This window comes from Scyliorhinus torazame, chromosome 3 (assembly GCF_047496885.1).
Source record: "Scyliorhinus torazame isolate Kashiwa2021f chromosome 3, sScyTor2.1, whole genome shotgun sequence".
Classification (NCBI taxonomy): domain Eukaryota; kingdom Metazoa; phylum Chordata; class Chondrichthyes; order Carcharhiniformes; family Scyliorhinidae; genus Scyliorhinus; species Scyliorhinus torazame.
The window spans coordinates 184,110,361-184,131,826 of NC_092709.1; the positions used below are offsets into that span (position 1 = coordinate 184,110,361).

Here is a 21,466-nt window from a genome sequence, read left to right on the forward strand (position 1 = left end):
CTGCAAAGTACTCCATGGGCGTTGGGCCTTCCATCCCATCCGGCAGCCCTATAATTTGAATGTTTTGTCTCCTAGACCGACTCTGCAGATCATTCACTTTGGACTTCAATGATTTGATCACTTCGGCCACCAAAGACATCTCCACTTCCAGTGAGACAATCGATCAGTGTGGCTCAAAAGGGCCACTTCCATATTGTGGCACCGTGGGCTTTCACGGTCTCATTGGTCTTCTCCAAAGCCATTCGTATGAGGGCCAAAGCCTCTTCCATTGATTTCTGGAGGTTCTCCAACACATTGTCAGTGTTTATCAAATTCCTTTTCCAAGGAACGAGAAAGCACCTCTGTTAGAGGACGGGCTGGAGCCCCAGAGGCTGCCTCTGCCATTTTATCTGCCACTGAACTCTTGAGGTCTCCGACTCAGTCGATGAACTTCTGCTCACCACCTTCCTTCCCCAGCCTTTTCTGGGCATTTCAATCAAGCAGGGTCCATTCAATTAATTATGTGGGTTTAACAGTAATACGGAGAGAAAGGGCCAAAAAGTGCAGTAGTTTAGCGGGAGCCACCTTGTGCGTGTCTTCTCATTTATGCCACTGGAGGTTCAAAATCCAATAAAAGTTAGCCAAATATATAATTCAGGTGACTTATGGCAGCCATTTTTGATCAGTCCCTTTCGTATATTTTTGAAAAAATAATGTATTGTTTAAACAGTTCGGTATATAAGAACTAGGAGCAGGAGTAGGCCATCTGGCCCCTCGAGCCTGCTCCGCCATTCAATGAGATCATGGCTTTGTGGACTCAGCTCCACTTTCCGGCCCGAACACCATAACCCTTAATCCCTTTATTCTTCAAAAAACTATCTATCTTTATCTTAAAAACATTTAATGAAGGAGCCTCTACTGCTTCACTGGGCAAGGAATTCCATAGATTCACAACCCTTTGGGTGAAGAAGTTCCTCCTAAACTCAGTCCTAAATCTACCTCCCCTTATTTTGAGGCTATGCCCCCTAGTTCTGCTTTCACCCGCCAGTGGAAACAACCTGCCCGCATCTATCCTATCTATTCCCTTCATAATCTTATATGTTTCTATAAGATCCCCCCTCATCCTTCTAAACGAGTACAGTCCCAGTCTACTCAACCTCTCCTCGTAATCCAACCCCTTCAGCTCTGGGATTAACCTAGTGAATCTCCTCTGCACACCCTCCAGTGCCAGTACGTCCTTTCTCAAGTAAGGAGACCAAAACTGAACACACTACTCCAGGTGTGGCCTCACTAACACCTTATACAATTGCAGCATAACCTCCCTAGTCTTAAACTCCATCCCTCTAGCAATGAAGGACAAAATTCCATTTGCCTTCTTAATCACCTGTTGCACCTGAAAACCAACTTTTTGCGACTCATGCACTAGCACACCCAGGTCTCTCTGTACAGCAGCATGTATTAATATTTTATCATTTAAATAATCCCTTTTGCTGTTATTCCTACCAAAATGGATAACCTCACATTTGTCAACATTGTATTCCATCTGCCAGACCCTAGCCCATTCACTTAGCCTATCCAAATCCCTCTGCAGACTTCCAGTATCCTCTGCACTTTTTGCTTTACCACTTATCTTAGTGTCGTCTGCAAACTTGGACACATTGCCCTTGGTCCCCAACTCCAAATCATCTATGTAAATTGTGAACAGTTGTGGGCCCAACACTGATCCCTAAGGGACACCACTAGCTACTGATTGCCAACCAGAGAAACACCCATTAATCCCCACTCTTTGCTTTCTATTAATTAACCAATCCTCTATCCATGCTACTACTTTCCCCTTAATGCCATACATCTTTATCTTATGCAACAACCTTTTGTATGGCACCTTGTCAAAGACTTTCTGGAAATCCAGATGTACCACATCCATTGGCTCCCCGTTATCTACCGCACTGTTAATGTCCTCAAAAAATTCCACTAAATTAGTTAGGCACGACCTGCCCTTTATGAACCCATGCTGCATCTGCCAAATGGGACAATTTCCATCCAGATGCCTCGCTATTTCTTCCTTGATGATAGATTCCAGCATCTTCCCTACTACCAAAGTTAAGCTCACTGGCCTATAATTACCCGCTTTCTGTTTACCTCCTTTTTTAAACAGTGGTGTCACGTTTGCTAATTTCCAATCCGCCGGGACTACCCCAGAGTCTAGTGAATTTTGGTAAATTATCACCAGTGCATTTGCAATTTCCCTAGCCATCTCTTTTAGCACTCTGGGATGCATTCCATCAGGTCCAGGAGACTTGTCTACCTTTAGCCCCATTAGCTTGCCCATCACTACCTCCTTGGTGATAACAATCTTCTCAAGGTCCTCACCTGTCATAGCCTCATTTCCATCAGTCACTGGCATGTTATTTGTGTCTTCCACTGTGAAGACCGACCCAAAAAACCTGTTCAGTTCCTCAGCCATTTCCTCATCTCCCATTATTAAATCTCCCTTCTCATCCTCTAAAGGACCAATATTTACCTTAGCCACTCTTTTTTGTTTTATGTATTTGTAGAAACTTTTACTATCTGTTTTTATATTCTGAGCAAGTTTACTCTCATAATCTATCTTACTCTTCTTTATAGCTTTTTTAGTAGCTTTCTGTTGCCCCCTAAAGATTTCCCAGTCCTCTAGTCTCCCACTGATCTTTGCTACTTTGTATGTTTTTTCCTTCAATTTGATACTCTCCCTTATTTCCTTAGATATCCACGGTCGATTTTCCCTCTTTTTACCGTCCTTCCTTTTTGTTGGTATAAACCTTTGCTGAGCACGGTGAAAAATCACTTGGAAGGTTCTCCACTGTTCCTCAACTGTTTCACTATAAAGTCTTTGCTCCCAGTCTATCTTAGCTAGTTCTTCTCTCATCACATTGTAATCTCCTTTGTTTAAGCACAAAACACTAGTGCTTGATTTTACCTTCTCACCCTCCATCTGTATTTTAAATTCCACTAGATTGTGATCGCTCCTTCCGAGAGGATCCCTAACTATGAGATCCTGAATCAATCCTGTCTCATTACACAGGACCAGATCTAGGACCGCTTGTTCCCTCGCAGGTTACATTACATACTGTTCTAGGAAACTATCGCGGATACATTCTATAAACTCCTCCTCAAGGCTGCCTTGACCGACCTGGTTAAACCAATCAACATGTAGATTAAAATCCCCCATGATAACTGCTGTACCATTTCTACATGCATCTGTTATTTCTTTGTTTATTGCCTGCCCCACCATAATGTTACTATTTGGTGGCCTATAGATTACTCCGATCAGTGACTTTTTCGCCTTACTATTCCTGATTTCCACCCAAATGGATTCAACCTTATCCTCCATAGCACCGATGTCATCCCTTACTGTTGCCCGGATGTCATCCTTAAATAACAGAGCTACACCACCTCCCTTACCATCCACTCTGTCCTTCCGAAAAGTTTGATACCCTCGGATATTTAACTCCCAGTCAGGACCATCCTTTAACCATATTTCAGTAATGGCCACCAAATCATAGTCATTCACAATGATTTGCGCCATCAACTCATTTACCTTATTCCGAATACTACGAGCATTCAGGTAAAGTACACTTACGTTGGCTTTTTTACCTCTGTTCTGAATCTTAACACCTCGATCAGTAACCTCTCCTAAGTTATATTTCCTCTTAACCTTTCTCCTAATTTTCCTTGTCGTCGAACCCATATCTTCATGTAACAACCTGCCGCGTCGCTTACCATTAATGTTTTCACTTCCCGTTTGATTTCTTTTAGTATTCCTGGTCCTATTCACTGAGCTCCCCTCCGTCACTGTACCTTGTACTGACGCCCTTTTTGATTTTTGACTATGGCTTCTCTGCCTTACACTTTCCCTCTTACTGCCTTTTATTTCTGTCCCTGTTTTACTACCTTCCAACTTCCTGCATCAGTTCCCATCCCCCTGCCACATTAGTTTAAACTCTCCCCAACAGCTCTAGCAAACACCCCCCCTAGGACATCGGTTCCAGTCCTGCCCAGGTGCAGACCGTCCAGTTTGTACTGGTCCCACCTCCCCCAGAACCGGTTCTAGTGTCCCAGGAATTTGAATCCCTCCCTCTTGCACCATCTCTCGAGCCACTTATTCATCCTCTCTCTCCTGACATTCCTACTCTGGCTAGCTCGTGGCACTGGTAGCAATCCTGAGATTACTACCTTTGGGGCCCTACTTTTTAATTTAACTCCTAGCTCCCTAAATTCAGCTTGTAGGACCTCGTCCCGTTTTTTACCTATATCGTTGGTGCCTATGTGCACCACGACAGCTGGCTGTTCACCCCCCCCCCCCCCCCCCCCCCCAGAATGTCCTGCAGCCGCTCCGAGACATCCTTGACCCTTGCACCAGGGAGGCAACATACCATCCTGGAGTCTCGATTGCGTCCGCAGAACCGCCTGTCTATTCCCCTTACAATTGAGTCCCCTATCACTATAGCCCTGCCATTCTTCTTCCTGCCTAGCTGCGCAGCAGAGCCAGCCACGGTGCCATGAACCTGGCTGCTGCTGCCTTCCCCTGGTGAGCCATCTCCCTCAACAGTATCCAAAGCGGTATATCTGTTTTGCAGGGTGATGACCGCAGAGGACACCTGCACTGCCTTCCTACTCTTGCTCTGTCTTTTGGTCACCCATTTTCTATCCCCCTCAGTATCTTTCACCTGCGGTGTGACCAACTCGCTAAACGTGCTATCCACGACGTCCTCAGCATCGCGGATGCTCCAAAGTGAGTCCATCCGCAGCTCCAGAGCCGTCAAGCGGTCTAACAGGAGCTGCAACTGGACACACTTCTTGCACGTGAAGGAGCCAGGGACAGTGGACGTGTCCTTGAGCTCCCACATCGCACACGAGGAGCATGACACGGGTCTGAGATCTGCTGCCATGTCTTAAACCTTCGGTTAACTTCAACAACTACAATTTCAACAAAAAAAAACAAAGAAAAAAATTAATAAATATACCAATGAAAAGAAACAGAAAAACAGAAACACTACTTATCAGTCACTTACCAGGGATAAAAAGCACTTCCTCCCCACCCAGCTTCGAATTCCCCCCTAGATTCAAATTCCCAAACTCACTCTTTGCTGTCTGACTCTGGCTGTCTTCTCTCTGGCTCACTGGGAGAACTCACTGGGAGTGAGTTTACAAGTTGCTCTTTTTAAACTGTCCTGAATTGACTCCCCTTCACCACCTGCTTTTCGATCAAGGTTGATTTAAGTGACTGACACTTAACTGCCAACCAGTTATGTGAGTGTATATCTCTGATTAGCTGGTGATGCTGCAAGTTCCTCACTCTCAAATCCAGTTTCCTATCATCGTAACACTTTGAATATTTTTCTAAAGTTGGGATTCTCCGCAATCGGCGCGATGTCCGCCGACCGGCGCCAAAAACGGCGCGGATCAGTCCGGCATCGCGCCGCCCCAAAGGGGCGGAATTCTCCGCATCTTGAGGGGCCGAGCCCTCACCTTGAGGGGCTAGGCCCGCGCCGGAGTGATTTCCGCCCCGCCGGCTGGCGGGAGGGGCCTTTGGCGCCAGCTGGCACGGTAATGACTTGGTCGTGCGACGCATGCGCGGGAGCGTCAGCAGCCGCTCACTGCATCCCCGCGCATGCGCAGTGGAGGGGGTCTCTTCCGCCTCCGCCATAGTGAAGACCATGGCGAAGGCGGAAGGAAAAGAGTGCCCCCACGGCACAGGCCCGCCCGCGGATCGGTGGGTCCCGATCGCCGGCCAGGCCATCGTGGGGGCACCTTCATCTTACATAGATGAAGGACCCCGGAGCCCGCCCGTGCCGCCTTGGGCCGCTGTTCGAAAGGTGGTTCAATCCATGCCGGCTGGCGTGGGTTGACAGCGGCGGGACTTCAGCCCATCGCGGACCGGAGAATCGCCGGGGGTGGGCCCGCCGACCGCCGCGATTCCATCCGACCGGCGCGGCGCGATTCCCGCCCCCGCCGAATCTCCGGTGGCGGCGAATTCGGGACATGGCGGGATTCATGCCAGTCCCCCGCGATTCTCCGACCTGTTGGGGGGGTAGGAGAATCGCGCCCCCTATATCAATACAAATTATTGTTGTAATCAAAGTGTGAAAAGTTGTGACCTGAAATGTTCCATTTGATGCATTGTGTTACTGTGAAGTTTCAATAGCTGTGCATCACTGATTTCGGAGCAGATGACCACTCAAAACAGCGCAGGTTTCAAAAGCGTACTAATACTTCAACATATTTCCTAAGTCAATTCCGAATAAGTACTTGCTATGTTTTATTGTTATGTGTTAATTTCAAGTTTTTGTAATTGATTTTATTCAAAAGCATTCCGGCTTTTGATTGCCTGCACCAGACAATATTTTTGGCACTGATCTGACTTCAATTTTCTTTTATTTAGGGATATAAATAAGGCAACTAAACTTAAATTTGTACACACATCCGTGCATGGGGTTGGACACGAGTTTGTGCAAGCAGCTCTCACAACATTCAACTTCACCCCTCCCATTGCAGTTCCAGAGCAGAAAGATCCCGATCCGGAGTTTCCAACTGTCAAATACCCAAATCCAGAAGAAGGCAAAGATGTACTGGTAAAGAGTGTCACATTTTAATGATTTGTGTACCTAACCCTAAGCCTCTTTGGAGCGTCACTGTTTATCTTTGTGTTACTATAAACTTGCTATCAGATCTATTATCCACATTACTTGGAGGAAGCAGGCCAAATGAGTTGTTGTATACATTTTTTTGACTTGCCATTTGCCATACTCCATTCAGTAAAACATTTCATTTTTCCAGAATTTATCTATTGCCCTGGCTAACAAGGAGGGAGCCACAATCATTTTGGCAAATGACCCAGATGCAGATCGACTTGCTGTAGCTGAGAAGCAAGAGAGGTAAGCTGTAAATACGTCAATTCTTCATTGAATTTTGTACAGTCCAAGCACTTGCCCCATGCATGCGAGTTCCCAAAGTTTGAAGAATTTTAGATAAAATTTCAGAGAGTTTCAGAACCTTCATTATGAGATGCCTTTGTTAAAGCTTTGCTGTATGCCCCGTATCATCCTTTCAGGTGGTTTCTGACATTTATCACAATGTAAGCAGCTAGAAATCAGTTATTACTTGTCGTCCCACAAATTGACAGAGCGGGAATAAAAGGGTTGCAAGCATATTGCTCGCCTCGATTATGGGACATAGGTGTTCCAAATCGCTAGCCATTTAATGCAACAAAATATTTTGTTCCATATAAGACATGTCCAAACTGTTCTGGTTCATCAGTTAGAATTCCTAGGTCCAAGAATAATTTTCTTCAGCCCATGTGTTGATATTCAGGACCAATATATTCGGTAGATTTATTTCAAATAAAGGAAAAGTTGTAAAATATGTTAACTGTCACCGAGAACCCAGGAGTCGTCAGCCTTCCCTGAGGATCTGGATTAAGTAATCCAATAGATTAAGCCTATTGAACTTGGATTTTTAGAACATCAAGGCTGCTGGCATGTCACTAACTGTACATGAGGTATAAATGTTGATATTCCTCATGTGGCTTGGGAAGAAATTCTTGTACTTGAAATAATGTTTGATTGGAAAGCAATAGTTGGAAGCTAGGTACGTGATCATAGAATCATTACAGCACAGAAGAAACCCATTCAGTCCATTAAGGCTATGCTAGCTCTCTGGAGAACAATCCAGTCAGTCCCACTTCCCTGCTGTATCCACATAGCCTTGCAAATTGATTTCCTTCATCTATACAATTTCCATTAAAAATCATTGATCATCTCTGCTTCAACCACTCTTGTAGGCAGTAAGTCCCAGGTCATTAACATTTGCTGATTAAAACATCCTTCCCCGTATCACTTGTCCAAAGCCTTGTGCATCCCTGTCCTTCTCCCATTGTGCTTATGTATCTGAGATTTGTTACTTGGTGTGTTTGGGTTGCAAAGATAAATGCCTGCTGCTGAAGCTTCACAACTCTGCCTCAGAGAACCAGCCGTTGTTGTATCCCAGCCATAGTTGAGAGGATGCATTGCATCCACATATTGTATTCCGGTTCTGCTGATAATTGTCATATCACTTTTGTTCATGCCATCTAGTGAAGGTTCAAACCCATGCTAGTCAGTCGCTTAATACCTAACTAGTAACTTTGTCTTGTATGGAGAGGGGAGGAAAGAGGTAACAGGCTTCTTACTTGGATAGCATCTTCCAAACCCACGACCACCATCTATCTTCACAGAATCATAGAATTTACAGTGCAGAAGGAGGCCATTCAGCCCATAGAGTCTGCACAGGCCCTTGGAAAGAGCACCCTACTTGAGCCCACATCTCCACCCTATCCCAGTGACCCCACCTCACCTTTTTGGACACTAAGGGCAATTTTGCATGGCCAATTCACCGAACCTGCACATTTTTGGACTGTGGGAGGAAATTGGATCACCCGGAGGAAACCCATGCAGACACGGGGAGAACGTGCAGATTCCACACAGACAGTCACCCAAACCGAGAATCAAACCCAGGTCCCTGGTGCTGTGAAGCAACAATGCTAACCACTGTGCTACCGCGCTGCCCTCGGTTGAAGGATAGCTGATGTATGGGAACACTACCACCTGGAAGTTCTCCAAGTCACTCACCATCTTGACTTGGAAATATATCGCCGCCATTCCTTTACTGTTGCTGCGTCAAAATCCTGGCACTCCTGCCCTAACAGCACTGTGGGTTTACCTTCACTACATGGAGCGCAGCAGTTCAAGAACGCAGCTCGCCCAGCTTCTCCAGGGAAACTAAGGATGGGCAATAAATGCTGGCCTAGACAGCAAGCCCATGTCCCATAAATTATTATTTTTTTAACGTCTCAGCAGATTAGAATTAGCTTCAGATGATACATCAGTTGTGAAATTTGGAACAAAGCTAACCCTCCAAGGAAGAATCAGCAAGATACCTGAACCAGGTAGATCCATTCTGCTTCAAGGCACCATCAGAGGTAAATACAGAGTCATTTAAAGAGTTTGATTTTAGGAGTAGTGATGTAAATACCTACCTTTGATTTCAATAATTTTCTAGTTATTCGCTTGTCTTGTTTGAATTTCTTTGTCACTCCAGCTGTTGCTTCCATCAATTTACAGGAATGAAAACAATAACTTATCCAAGCATCAGGATTGACAAGGCTGTTGAGTTTAACATTATCTAATCTATGTATTCACATTTCAATGGGAAACTTTCACATTCCCCTTAATGTAAACAAAACGATGTGACACCAGTTTAGCTCACATTTATAGTAGCTTGATCCTTTATGGAAAAGTGATTATATGTTAGAATTTCTCATTCATTTGAGGGTGAGAAACTTGGGTCTGAAACTAGTTTCTAAATTTAAATAATGGCAAATACAAAGGTCGAATAACTCTACTAAGGCCAGGCTTCGTGCCAACTCTTGTTTATTCAAACAACAAAAAGAACGGCTGATGCGCTGTACAGTGCTTGCATCCCGGCCCGGGGACTATCTGGGACGCTTGTCCGGGTCTAGGCTGCGGGTTTTAAATACTCGCCGAACAGTTCCTATTAGGTGGGCTGTTGCTCGCTCAATGGGGCAGCTCGTATTTCACAAATCCCACTGATCCTCCGCGTCCTTTGTGGTCCTCATAACATCCCTCCCCTCTCAAGTCAGTTTCACCCCTGGTGCTTCCATGATGAGGAGGCTTCTTCCTCCCTTTTGCCTCAGCCTTGAGTCCAGAATAGGTGTAGCCGATCTGGAGGTGTGAAACTGTAGCCACTTAAAATGGCCAACTCCCGATTCAAAATGGCGAATGGCAAAGGCTGATGGGAAAGTCAGCCAACAAGACAAAAACCAGCAGCTGCAAGTTGGCTGTGTATTTACCTCTGGAAAGGCCAGACAATGTCGATACCAGCAACCATCAGCATAACAAAACAACAGCCATCTGCATACTAATGAGCAATCCCCGGGAACAATAAGCAACATTTAGACACACGAAGCAAAACCAGACTCTTCGGCGCCAGCAGAAGCCTACGCAAAAGGAGGAGAACGAGCACCTCAAGACTGCCCATCGATCAGGGAACCGCTCCAGCATTGGAGAAAATCGAACCAAGCGATTGGGACAAAGTCCAATCACTTGGGACCAGGTACAGGGTCCGCCCCGAAAGGCGGGAAGCCCCTGGGGACTATAAGAATTGAGCCCCAAGTTCAAATCGCTCTCTTCTTCTCCACCTCTTCGCTCTCTTCACGCTCTTCTTCCTGCCCGGGTCACCCAGCAACAACGAACCAACATTGACCGTGACCGGAGCAGTGAATATCGAAATCGTAAGTCTTAATTCAACGCTCGCTACGAGATAGGCGTTCCTAGCTACCAATCCGTACCAACTTCGAATCCCGCAGGCTCAGAACCCGAACAAAAGGCCATTTGTTTCCCTGACCTGGTGGGCCAGTCTAAAGATAAGTATAGGCCTGTTAGTTGTAGAATTAGCTTAGACGTAGAATTTGTGCATGAGTATTGATTACTGTATATAATAAATGTGCTTTGATTTAAACCTTACTAATCGGTGTATTGGATTATTGATCATTACATAGAATTTTTTACATAGAATTTACAGTGCAGAAAGAGGCCATTCGGCCCATCGAGTCTGCACCGGCTCTTGGAAAGAGCACCCTACCCAAGGTCAACACCTCCACCCTATCCCCATAACCCAGTAACCCCACCCAACACTAAGGGCAATTTTGGGCACTAACGACAATTTATCATGACCAATCCACCTAACCTGCACATCTTTGGACTGTGGGAGGAAACCGGAGCACCCGGAGGAAACCCACGCGCACACGGGGAGGATGTGCAGACTCCGCACAGACAGTGACCCAAGCCAGAATCGAACCTGGGACCCTGGAGCTGTGAAGCAATTGTGCTATCCACAATGCTACCGTGCTGCCCTTACTCGGACTTGAATCTCGTGGCGGTATCATAAAGATACCTGGCGACTCGAGAGCAAAGGTAATAAAACAGAGCAATTGAACTAAGGCAAAGTTAGCAACAAAACAGATTGGTGACCTTCGCTTCTGTAGGGAGAGCCAAAGGGTCACTGACATAGGTTCTTTTGCTTTGGCTGTCAGGGGACTTCCTCATTCCTTGGCCTCTATATTAGAATCAGAATCTTCACAATCGGGGGAGACAGACATAAGGTCCTCTACAGGTTGTAGCCCTGTGCCAGCGATGGCCCCCACTGGAGTCAGAGACTAGGCTTCCACAGGGGCAGGCTTCCTACTTCTGAGGTAGTTCAGGTGCTTCTTCAGAACTTTATTATGGACCTTGGTCTTCTCGGATACAGGCCCCATTTTCCCTAATATGACTGCAGGGACCCAACAACAGTCATCTACGAAATCCCGTACATAGGCTGGGTCACCAGTCCTAAACATTCTCTTGGATCTTATGGCATCATGATTTTTCTCTTTTGATTTTCCTATTGAGACTCCACCCTCCTTGCCACGTTTGGAAATAACAAACGTAACCTGGTGCAAAGCCATTGTTCCAGCAAGACTTCTGCAGGGTGACTTGTCGTGGTATGGGGAGCAGTTCTGTAGTCAAATAAGAACGGTGCCAACCTAATTTATATAGTTGCGACCGGTAGCAGCATTATAATATTTTGGAAGGTATGCACTACTTGCTCTTGCCAGTCCGTTGACCAACAGGTGATGTAGCGCTGTCCTAATGTGTTTGATTTCTTGAAGGCCTAGACCTCCTAGCTAGTGAAGGCCATGCCATTGTCGGAAGGTAAGACATCCGGTATGCCATGTGTGCTAAAGCTTTTTTGCAGTTTCCTGATGGTGGTGTAGGAGGTTTTAGAGGCCATGCGATGTACCTGCGTCCACTTGGAATGTGCATCCACCAAAATCAGGAACATAGACCCCAAGAAAGGCCTGGTGAAGTCTACATGTACCTGCACCAGCCTGGCCACCCACGTGGTGTAAGGGGGTACATTTCTGGTTTTCACGGCATAAGTTACATTGTTTAACCAGGGACCTGATGTCCGTATTGAGCCCAGGCCACCAAATATAGTTTCTGGCAAGCATCTTCATTTTGGAAACCCCAGGGTGGTCGTTATGTCATTCCATTAAGATAGGGCGCCATCCCTGATGCGGAGTTCTTCTCTCTTAGTTGGGTATGGTTTCATGTCATCAGAGGGTTGTCCTCCGATCCTGCCGTTCAGGATCATGTGTTTTAGCTTTGGGTTTTTTTCAAATTTAGAGTACCCAATTAATTTTTTCCAATTAAGGGGCAATTTAGCATGGCCAATCCACCTAGCCTGCACATCTTTGGGTTGTGGGGGCACGCAAGCACGGAGAGAATGTGCAAACTTCACACAGATAGTTATCCAGAGCCGGGATCGTACCTGGGACCTCGGTGCCATGAGACAGCAGTGCTAGCCACTGCGCCACCATGCTGCCGTGTTTTAGCTTTGATAACATTGGATCCTTCTGTCTCCAAGCCTTGATTTAGTTCACCGATACTGGCAGAGTTTCTGAGAAAATCAAGGCCATTGTGACCTCTTCTAATGCAGGCAAGGGAGCCAAGCTTGTTGGGAGTGTGAGACTACTCAAAGCATCAGCGTTGGCTGTTCACATTCCAGGGCAATGCTCCAAGGAATATTTGTACGCTGCTAGTACCCAGACCCAATGCTGTATGTGGGCAGAGGCGATAGTGTCTTTGGAATTCTCTCCCACAGAGAGTATTGGAAACTGGGTCATTGAATATATTCATGTCTGAATCAAACAGATTTTTGATTGACAAGAGAGCCAAAGGTTATGGGGACAGGCAGGAAAGTGGAGTTGACGCCAAGATTAAATCAGATATATTGAATGGTGGAGCACGCTGGAAGGGCCGAATGGCCTACTATTATTTTATACCTTAAGATCATTTGGCTTATAATATATTTTGTAGTGTAGAACCTTGGCCTTGAATTACATGATTGTCAGGAAGAAATTCTATTCCAACACATTTAAGTGTTTATACACTAATATCCCATGAGATAATGTCAAGGCCATAGATTGTTCAATTTAAATTTGACACGCTTTCACACGATCACCAAGCACCTTGAAAGACTGGTGAGAATACTTCATTTGTTGAAAAGCTCAGAAGCACATTTCATACACCTTTAAGTACCTTAAATGAAGAGAACAGTCAGTAATTTTATACTTCAGAGTCCATGAGAAATTATTAGTTTGGCTTTAGTAATGTGTAAATTGTATGTTGGTTTCTCGCATCATATGCCCCCTGTCGGTTTTACCCCAAACTGATCAAAACAGTTAGTTTCATATGGGATTGGCTGTGCACGTACTCTGTACAATCTGCCTTCCTGGATCCTTTTATCTGAAATATAATTGTATTTGTGTAAACAGAATAAATTTTAAGAGAAACAAAAGCTTTTCATAAATGCTTAAAATTAACTTTATTGTAAGTCAAGACTGGTTTAATTTTGGAAGTGCAATGATCCATGTAAAGTACAGACACCTATGTGCATCAGCTATCAGAATTTTACAGGTGTCCTCAATTTCAAAATGACCAGTATAAGTACAGTTTTCTGTAGAATGGACAGTTAATTTTTAGCATCCATAATGGCAGAGAAATTGCTATATTCCTGGAGAGCTGTGCAAGCATTCATGCATAGATCGGTAAAGAGCATTCCATAAAAGCTGTTTTGTTTTACAAAAACAATGCCGTCTTGTATTGACCAGTATGCACTGGCCTTGAGTACCCAAGAGTGTAACTGAAGCCATGGAAAGGGGAAGCACTAGTGATTCAGACCCAGTGACAGCTTTAGGTATAAGGGTTTCGCAACAGGTGGAATCACATGATTTAATTTGTAAAAGAATTTGGTGTATTGAAAGCGTTCCGCAGTTCATAATTTGGGAGTATCCATTTGTTCCACAGTGCCTCTAATATATTTAAACATGCAAGTTATTTGGGTGTCTTACGAACTTTTCTTGCCAGGTGACTTTTTTTTGTAGGTTTCATCATTGTACCCCAATTTAACATGCATACTCGAGTATGTAGGACATGGATGGGACTTAAAATTTTGTCCAAGCCATGCAATAATTAATTCCATTGGATTTTTAGCATTAAATAAAATGTTCAATTCTCAAAACGTTTTCTCTTTTTGCTCCTAGTGGAGAATGGAAAGTATTTTCGGGGAACGAATTAGGTGCCTTGTTGGGTTGGTGGATTTTTACTTGCTGGAAGAAGCAACATCCAGAATCCAGTTGTTTGAAAAAAGTATATATGCTGGCCAGCACAGTCTCTTCAAAAATCCTCCGAGCAATTGCACTAAAGGAAGGATTCCATTTTGAGGTATACTTGTCGTTTTGACTGAACAATTAGCAATTCGTTGTACATCACTTGGGGCAAGGATGGGCAGGCCGCCCAAGGCCTTGCTCAGTCCCCGTAAAAGTTTTGTCTGGTCTGTTTACGCAGTGAGAAGGCCACCCTGTGAATCATACAGCTCCCCCCGCCATCACCTGCAAATCCGATGGCAGGGGTTCATGGATTTCTGTCCCAGGATTTGGGAAATGTTCTACAGAAGTATTCTTTCTGGACAACCGTTTCATGTTTGTTAACTTTCAGTGAAAGTTCTATAATTTACATCTGACTCTTTTTAATCTGACTTACTTCATATGTTCAGATCTTGTTGAATGCATATTGCCTTTATTGAACGCGTCTGTGCAGTTTGATATTAGCAACATTCACAAGTTTGTGTTTTCTCTTTTTGAATAGTGGAAAATTTAGAGGCCCCAGAACTACACTCGTTATTACCTAAGCCGAAACCAAGAATTTTCCCATTTATCATTTCATATAAATTAAAGAGCGATTGTCATCATTCAACTAGACTTGACCTTTAAAATGTTACCTTGTGGTAATTTGTGAATATTCAAGTTACTTATAGGTGCTGGACGACCTTTATCCATAGTTTTGTAATCCAAAGGCATGCTGCAATTTTCTATTGTTTCTAAATCCCTTTCAGATTTCTGTATAGTCCTTATGCTGTGATAATGAGTGATGACTTCTATTAGACTTTTTCCTGTACAGAGATGACCAACTGAAATACTTCAGGTCAAGTTTTGACCATCAGAAAAATGCTCGGTCATATGCAAGAACTTTTCTTTTTCCAAACTTGGCACTGAGTTTGCTAACCTTGCTACTGTTCTAACAAACTGGCAACTCAAGTCAAACTGAGGATCAAACCTGGAAGCTTCCTGTTTTAATAGCTTGGCTACTCTGGATAAACTCATGAAATCATGAGTGAAACTCTAATAGTAGTAATTACATTTATATTAGCCTATTTGGGTTATTGAGCTTTTTTAGCAGTGGGCAATGTTTTCATTCACTTTTGCCACTAGCTAGAGTGGCAGTACTTGTTACCAAAGTGTTGTACAAAATTAGATAAATGGAGAAAAACTGAGTTTCAGAGGTTGATAAACACCCCTAAGGTAATTACCCCATTCAATGGTGCATGTTTACTTAAGGGGTTAAGCTGTGAAAAGAATAAACAATAAGTGATAACTTCAGAATGGAACCACTGAATCTGGTAGGATTACAGTTGTCTCCACAAAGCGTTTTAAAATATTCACATTGGTCCCAGATCAAAGACAGGTTGGAAAGCAATGAATAAACAAGGTGTACTTTTCAGTTCAAGGGACTTTGTTTTAAGCATAAAATAAAACCATAGAATTCCTGCAGTGCAGAAGGATGCCATTCGGCCCATCAAAACTGCACCGACCCTCTGAAAGAGTACCCTACCTAGGCCCACTCCCCCACCCTGTCTGAATGCTGAAGAATAATGTTCTCTTCTCCACCACCTCCTCGCATACCCCAAGAAGATTAATTCTAATAATGAGATAAACGTTTTATTTACCACTGGCAGCAGTGTGGTTCCAAGAGTGGTAGATTCAACTTATGTTTTTTCTCTTGCAGGAAACCTTAACAGGCTTCAAATGGATGGGAAACAAAGCTAAGGAACTTCTCGATAAGGGCAATACGGTGCTTTTTGCCTTTGAAGAAGCAATTGGTGAGACTGTTATTAACCACTGTTTTTCAATTGCAACTTACTCTTTTTTTTTTTTTAATATTGAGGGTAGAATTTTTTTTTTTAAATATTGAGGGTGGAATTTTTCCGGGTTCACCTATGGCAGGTTTTGTGCTTTGCGGGAGGGGAACACTTGGCGAGAGGTCAAAGATGGGAATCCGCTGGCAAGAAATCCATTTGGAATTTTCCCCTTGCCACTTTTGAAGTGGGTTGATGACGGGTCGGGTTTCCCGTTAATCCATGTCGGTAATGCAATTTGCATGTATCACCATCTCGTGAATGTTTATTAAAAACACTACTCATTAGAATCATGTCCTCCCCCTACCAATTGCGTGCCATGCCAGCAGGAAATTAGACCGGTTTCACTTGCAACCAGATAAGTGGTGTGCAGCTATCCAACCTCACTTTGTTCGTGACTTTGAGGTGAGCGCAACATTCAAAGCCTACATGCAACATTCAAAGCCTACTTGCAACATTCAAAGCCTACATGAGGTTTCTCAGCAATGCCAGTGGTACATCATACTGGTGGGGGTATAGGGCTGGTCTGCTCAAATTCGATGCCTTGGGTGTTGAGCTAGGCTGCTCATGATGGGTGCCTCCATGTCTGGGAGGACTGCACTCAGTGTGTGCTATGGATCTCAGTCGGGCTGCGTACTGATGCAGAGACTAGCACAACTAATTTTTTACTGATACAGCATTGCAGCTGAGGTGACCAAGATGCCAGTCCTAATATTTGACATCTCAATTCTAGAGAGGTATGCAGAGTTTTGGACTTATTCATGAAATGTACCACCTTAGCAAAGACACTCCTGCAATATCTGATCTGATATGCTTATGAAGCTCAACTTGCATTTCAGCAATGGCTGGATGACCGTTGGTCCGTTACCCATGCCAATTGGAGAAAACACATTAAATGTTTTCATTGACCTGGCAGATGTGCAGCAGCTGTGCATTCTTAATGGTGGCCTATATTTTCCATTCTCTCTGTTAATGCTCAAATAGAGCATGCGTATTGTGAGGCCCATGACACCTGCAGTCTCTCTAAAGTGCGGCAAAAGGCAGTGGCTTCACGTGCACCTTCTCCAGAAAGTCGTCTTTTCTCCCATACTTTTGTGACTGATCGCAACAGTCTCCCTCTCATTGCACTCGGATGAGCCTCTGTGCAACCCATTCTTCAAGCAAGTTTTTCCCCTCCTCCACCTCCATGAGTCTCTGTGCAACCCATCCCTGTTAGGCCACACCAACTCAACCCCCACTTCCCCTTCTATTTCGGAGTCTGCGTGCATCCCCTCCCATTCATACAGTTCAATTCCCATCCAATCCCTTCTCTTCTGCGTTCTAGTCTTCCATGTCAGCACGGAGGCACAGTGGTCAGCACCGCTGCCTCACAGCACCAGGGACCCGGGTTCAATTGCGACCTCAGGTGATTGTCTGTGTGGAGTTAGCACATTCTCCCTGTGTCTGTGTGGGTTTTCTCCAGGTGCTCCAGTTTCCTCCCACAGTTCAAAGATATGCAGGTTAGGTGGATTGGTCATGATAAATTGCTCCCAAGTGTCCAAAGGTTAGGTGGGGTTACAGGGGTAGGGCAGAGCTTGGAGCTGTGTAGAGTTGTCTTTCAAATGGTTGGTGCAGACTCGATGGGCCGAATGGCCTCCTTCTGCACTGTAGAGATTCTATGATTATTTGTCAGGCTTCAGCTTCCCCATCCTTTTGGCTCCCCTCTGCCTGCCATCATCCCTCATGTCTCAGTCAACCTTCCCCCCTCTCCTCCAGATACATTCTGAATTTCTCATGTATTGTTAATAAAATTCTGACGTGAAAACAATATATTCTATCAAATAATGGTCGATGTCTGACAACCGTGTGCAATTTTGGGAGGTGTGGTAGTTGAGATGGTTTTACAGCATACGAGGAGGGTTCATTTAATGACAAGATTATCGGTAAACATTGGGAATGTCTTTGTAGCCGAAAAAGACTAATGTAGTGTAATGCAAATGTAATCTCCTGTTTTATATATAATAAATATGCAACTTGAATTGCATTGACTATTAATACTGTTCTTCAAATACAGTGAAGTGTTATTACAAAAGCATTGATCATGAAGTACTTGTGAATTGCCCAGGCAGCTTGTTCAATATTCAATAAAGTATTTGTCTTTTCTGTCATTCCACCCGAATACTGAATGAATTGTGTTGGTGCCACAGCATTGGCTATTTTGAGGAAAATATTTTTTTCCCGATTAGCTGGATGGAGCTTAATGACAGCTGAGGTACTTCATTTAAACATTAGTGTTCATTGCCATGAAGAGTGAACTTTTCAATTGATATGCGGTGTAATCAGTCTCCCAGAGAATATTCAATGAATATTTCAGATGTAATCTTTTTATCAGAACTCAGTTGCGAGAAATTTGATTTAAAAGGTTACACCTAAATAACCCTTTTTTTTTGTTGTGGTGTCAAATGTGTATGACCTGTTTTTTAAAAATATTTTTATTCAAGGCTTTTTGCATATATACATGAAAATATCAGAAGACCAAAGCATCAACGTGAACTGAAACCACAAAGCCCCAACCTCCCCCAATACCAAAAGCCCACCCCACCCCCGCCGACTCCTCAGTCCACCTTGAAGAAATCACTGAACGGCTTCCACATCCGGGTGAACCCCCTCTTCTGACCCCCGCAAAGCCTTGACCTTCTCCAACCGCAGGAATTCTGCCAGGTCACTCACCTACACTCCTGCTTTTGGCGGCTCCGAATCCCGCCAACATAACAGAATCCGTCTCCGAAATATCAGGGAGGCAAAGGCCAATACGCGGCCTAGTTCTCCCCACCTGGACTCCCGGATCTTCTGACATACTGAGTATCGCCATCTGGGAGCCACCCCGCACCCAGAATCTCGGACATAACTTCCGAGAACCCTGCCAGAACCGCCTCAGCTTTGGCCACGCCCAAAACGTGTGAACGTGATTCATGGCCTGCACGCCAACCCATCTATCCTCAACCCCTGCAAAGAACTGGCTCATCCTTGCAACCATCATGTGGGTCTAAATTAGATGAGGCTTAACCTCGCACATGACTGTTCACCCTCTGCAGGGCCTTTTCACGTGCTGGCCCGCACTCCCCTGCCCAACTCCTCCTCCCATTTGAGCTTATTCTCCTCCACTGGAGTGCCCGCCAGCTCACTGTAAATATTCAACACCCTCCCCTCCCCAAGATCATCCTCCGACAACTTGTCCTGCAAAACTGGAGGCAGCAGCTCCAGGAAGGATGGCACCTCTCTCCTCACGAAATCTCTCGCCTTCAGGTACCTAAAACCATTCCCTTTCGCAACTCGTACATCTCCTCCAACTCCTCCAGTCCCGTAAACGTATCCCTAAAGTACTCTATCCCCGCCTACCGCCACATCCGGAACCTCACATCCAGCCTCACCGGCACAAACCTGGTTGTCACATATTAATGGCCACAACGACATGCCCTCCAACCCGAAATGCTGCCTACACTGGCTCCACACCCGTAAGGCTGAAACCACGACTGGGCTCACGGTGTACCTGAATGATGAGAATGGAAGAGGTGCCAACAACAGTGCCCTCAAACCCGTCCCCCTGCACGAGGCTGTTGCCATCCGCCCCTGCGCCAATCCCTCTACCGCCCATTTCCTTACTACTGCGATGTTCGCCACCCAATGATAATTGATCGAATTCGGCAATGCCAGCCCCTGCTGCCCCCCCATCCATGCCCCCTCTCCAGAAAACCCTACTCACCCACGGGTTCTTCCCCACCCACACAAACCCCCAAATTATCCCGTTTACCTTCCTGAAAAAAGACTTACAAACGAAGATGGGAAGGTTCTGGAACATGAACAAGAACGTGGGCAGCACCGTCATTTTCACCATGTGCATGCACCCAACCAGTGGTAACAGCAACACATCCCACCTCTTGAAATCCACCTTCATTCCCTCCACAGGTCGTGCCAAGTTCAATTTGTGTAGCTAGGGACGTCCGGGTGCGGCTATGCAGAGCTAGGTCGCATATTCGGTAGCTCCCGCTTGGAACGGACTTTTGGGCTCTTTTACAGGGCCCCCACGGCATTTGTTTGACATTTCCTGGTGTGGCAAGAAGACTGCAGCATTCCCCTGACCGTGTCCCCCAGGAATGTTAGCTCTTTTGGCTACCAGACCCGGCAGAAACAGTAAAGGATTTGGCTTTGGCTGCAGGTTTAGACAAAAGCCTCTTCCAGCATGCAGGCGGGGGAAGGGCAAGCTTAAAGCTGCAATCTGACTTGACTCTATCAAAGGTGAATTCTAGCAGCAAAGGGAACAACTGTGAAAAGATCTACCAAGGTCATTGAAGAAGCAGGGACGAGGCTTCCGGTGGCGGCCATGGAGGAGTAGGTCGCGCATTCGGCAGCTCCCGTCTGGAACTGACTCTCAGACCTTTTTCAGGAGTTTCCATAGACTTTTTAAACGGACCAGAAGTGTAACGGCCAAAGGAGCGGCACTGGAGCAACGGGAGAAGCGAGGGAAAGAAAACAAAATGGCAGCGGCTAGGGACAAAGGGGAGCTGCAGGAGTTCATCAAGCGCTGCTTTGAGGAGATGCACAAGGAGATGTTGGCGCCTATGCTTTCGGCAATTGAAGGACTCGGGATCACCCAGAAGGTCCACGAAGCTAAGATCCAGGAGGTACAGAAAAGAGTCAGTCAGAACGAGGACGAGCTCGTGGGCCTGGCGGTGAGAGTGGAGCAGAACGAGGCGCTACACAAGAGGTGGGCGGGAAGACTCGAAGACCTGGAGAACAGATCGAGGAGAAAGAGTCTGCGAATCCTGGGTCTCCCTGAGGGAGTGGAGGGGGCTGATGCCGGGGCATACGCGAGCACGATGCTTGAGGCGATGATGGGCACGAAGGCCCCTTCGAGGCCGCTGGAGTTGGATGGAGCACATTGGGTGCTGGCGAAGAAGCCCCAGGCAAATGAGCTGCCAAGGGCGATGGTGGTGAGGTTCCACCGGTTCACGGACAGAGAGTGGGTCCTGAGATGGGCCAAGAAGGAGCGGAGCAGTAAGTGGGACAATGCAGAGATCCGAATATACCTGGACTGGAGCACGGAGGTTGCAAAGCGGAGAGCGGGTTTCAACCGGGCCAAAGCGGTGTTGTACCGGAAAGAAGTGAAATTCGGAATGCTGCAGCCAGCGCGACTGTGGGTCACATACAAGGACCAACACTATTACTTTGAAACGCCTGAAGAGGCGTGGACCTTTGTACAAGCCGAAAAGTTGGACTCTAACTGAGGGTTTGTGAGGGTAGGGGGGATGTTTGAGGTTTGATGTGTGATGGTTGTTGTATATAGGGGGTCAATCACGCGCAGGAAATGTTACATGGGCTGGGGGAGAGAGACAAGGCC

At 45.6% G+C, this 21,466-nt stretch overlaps 1 protein-coding gene across 1 annotated transcript in view; it reads left to right on the plus strand.

Annotated features, from left to right (window-relative positions):
* pgm2 (phosphoglucomutase 2) overlaps positions 1 to 21,466 on the plus strand; it is a 96,966-nt gene that overhangs the window by 49,740 nt on the left and 25,760 nt on the right. The window contains exons 7-10 of the mRNA XM_072496555.1: positions 6,401 to 6,590; positions 6,796 to 6,893; positions 14,159 to 14,339; positions 15,960 to 16,053. Of these exons, the coding sequence (XP_072352656.1) occupies positions 6,401 to 6,590; positions 6,796 to 6,893; positions 14,159 to 14,339; positions 15,960 to 16,053 (563 nt within the window). The remainder of the gene's footprint in view (positions 1 to 6,400; positions 6,591 to 6,795; positions 6,894 to 14,158; positions 14,340 to 15,959; positions 16,054 to 21,466) is intronic.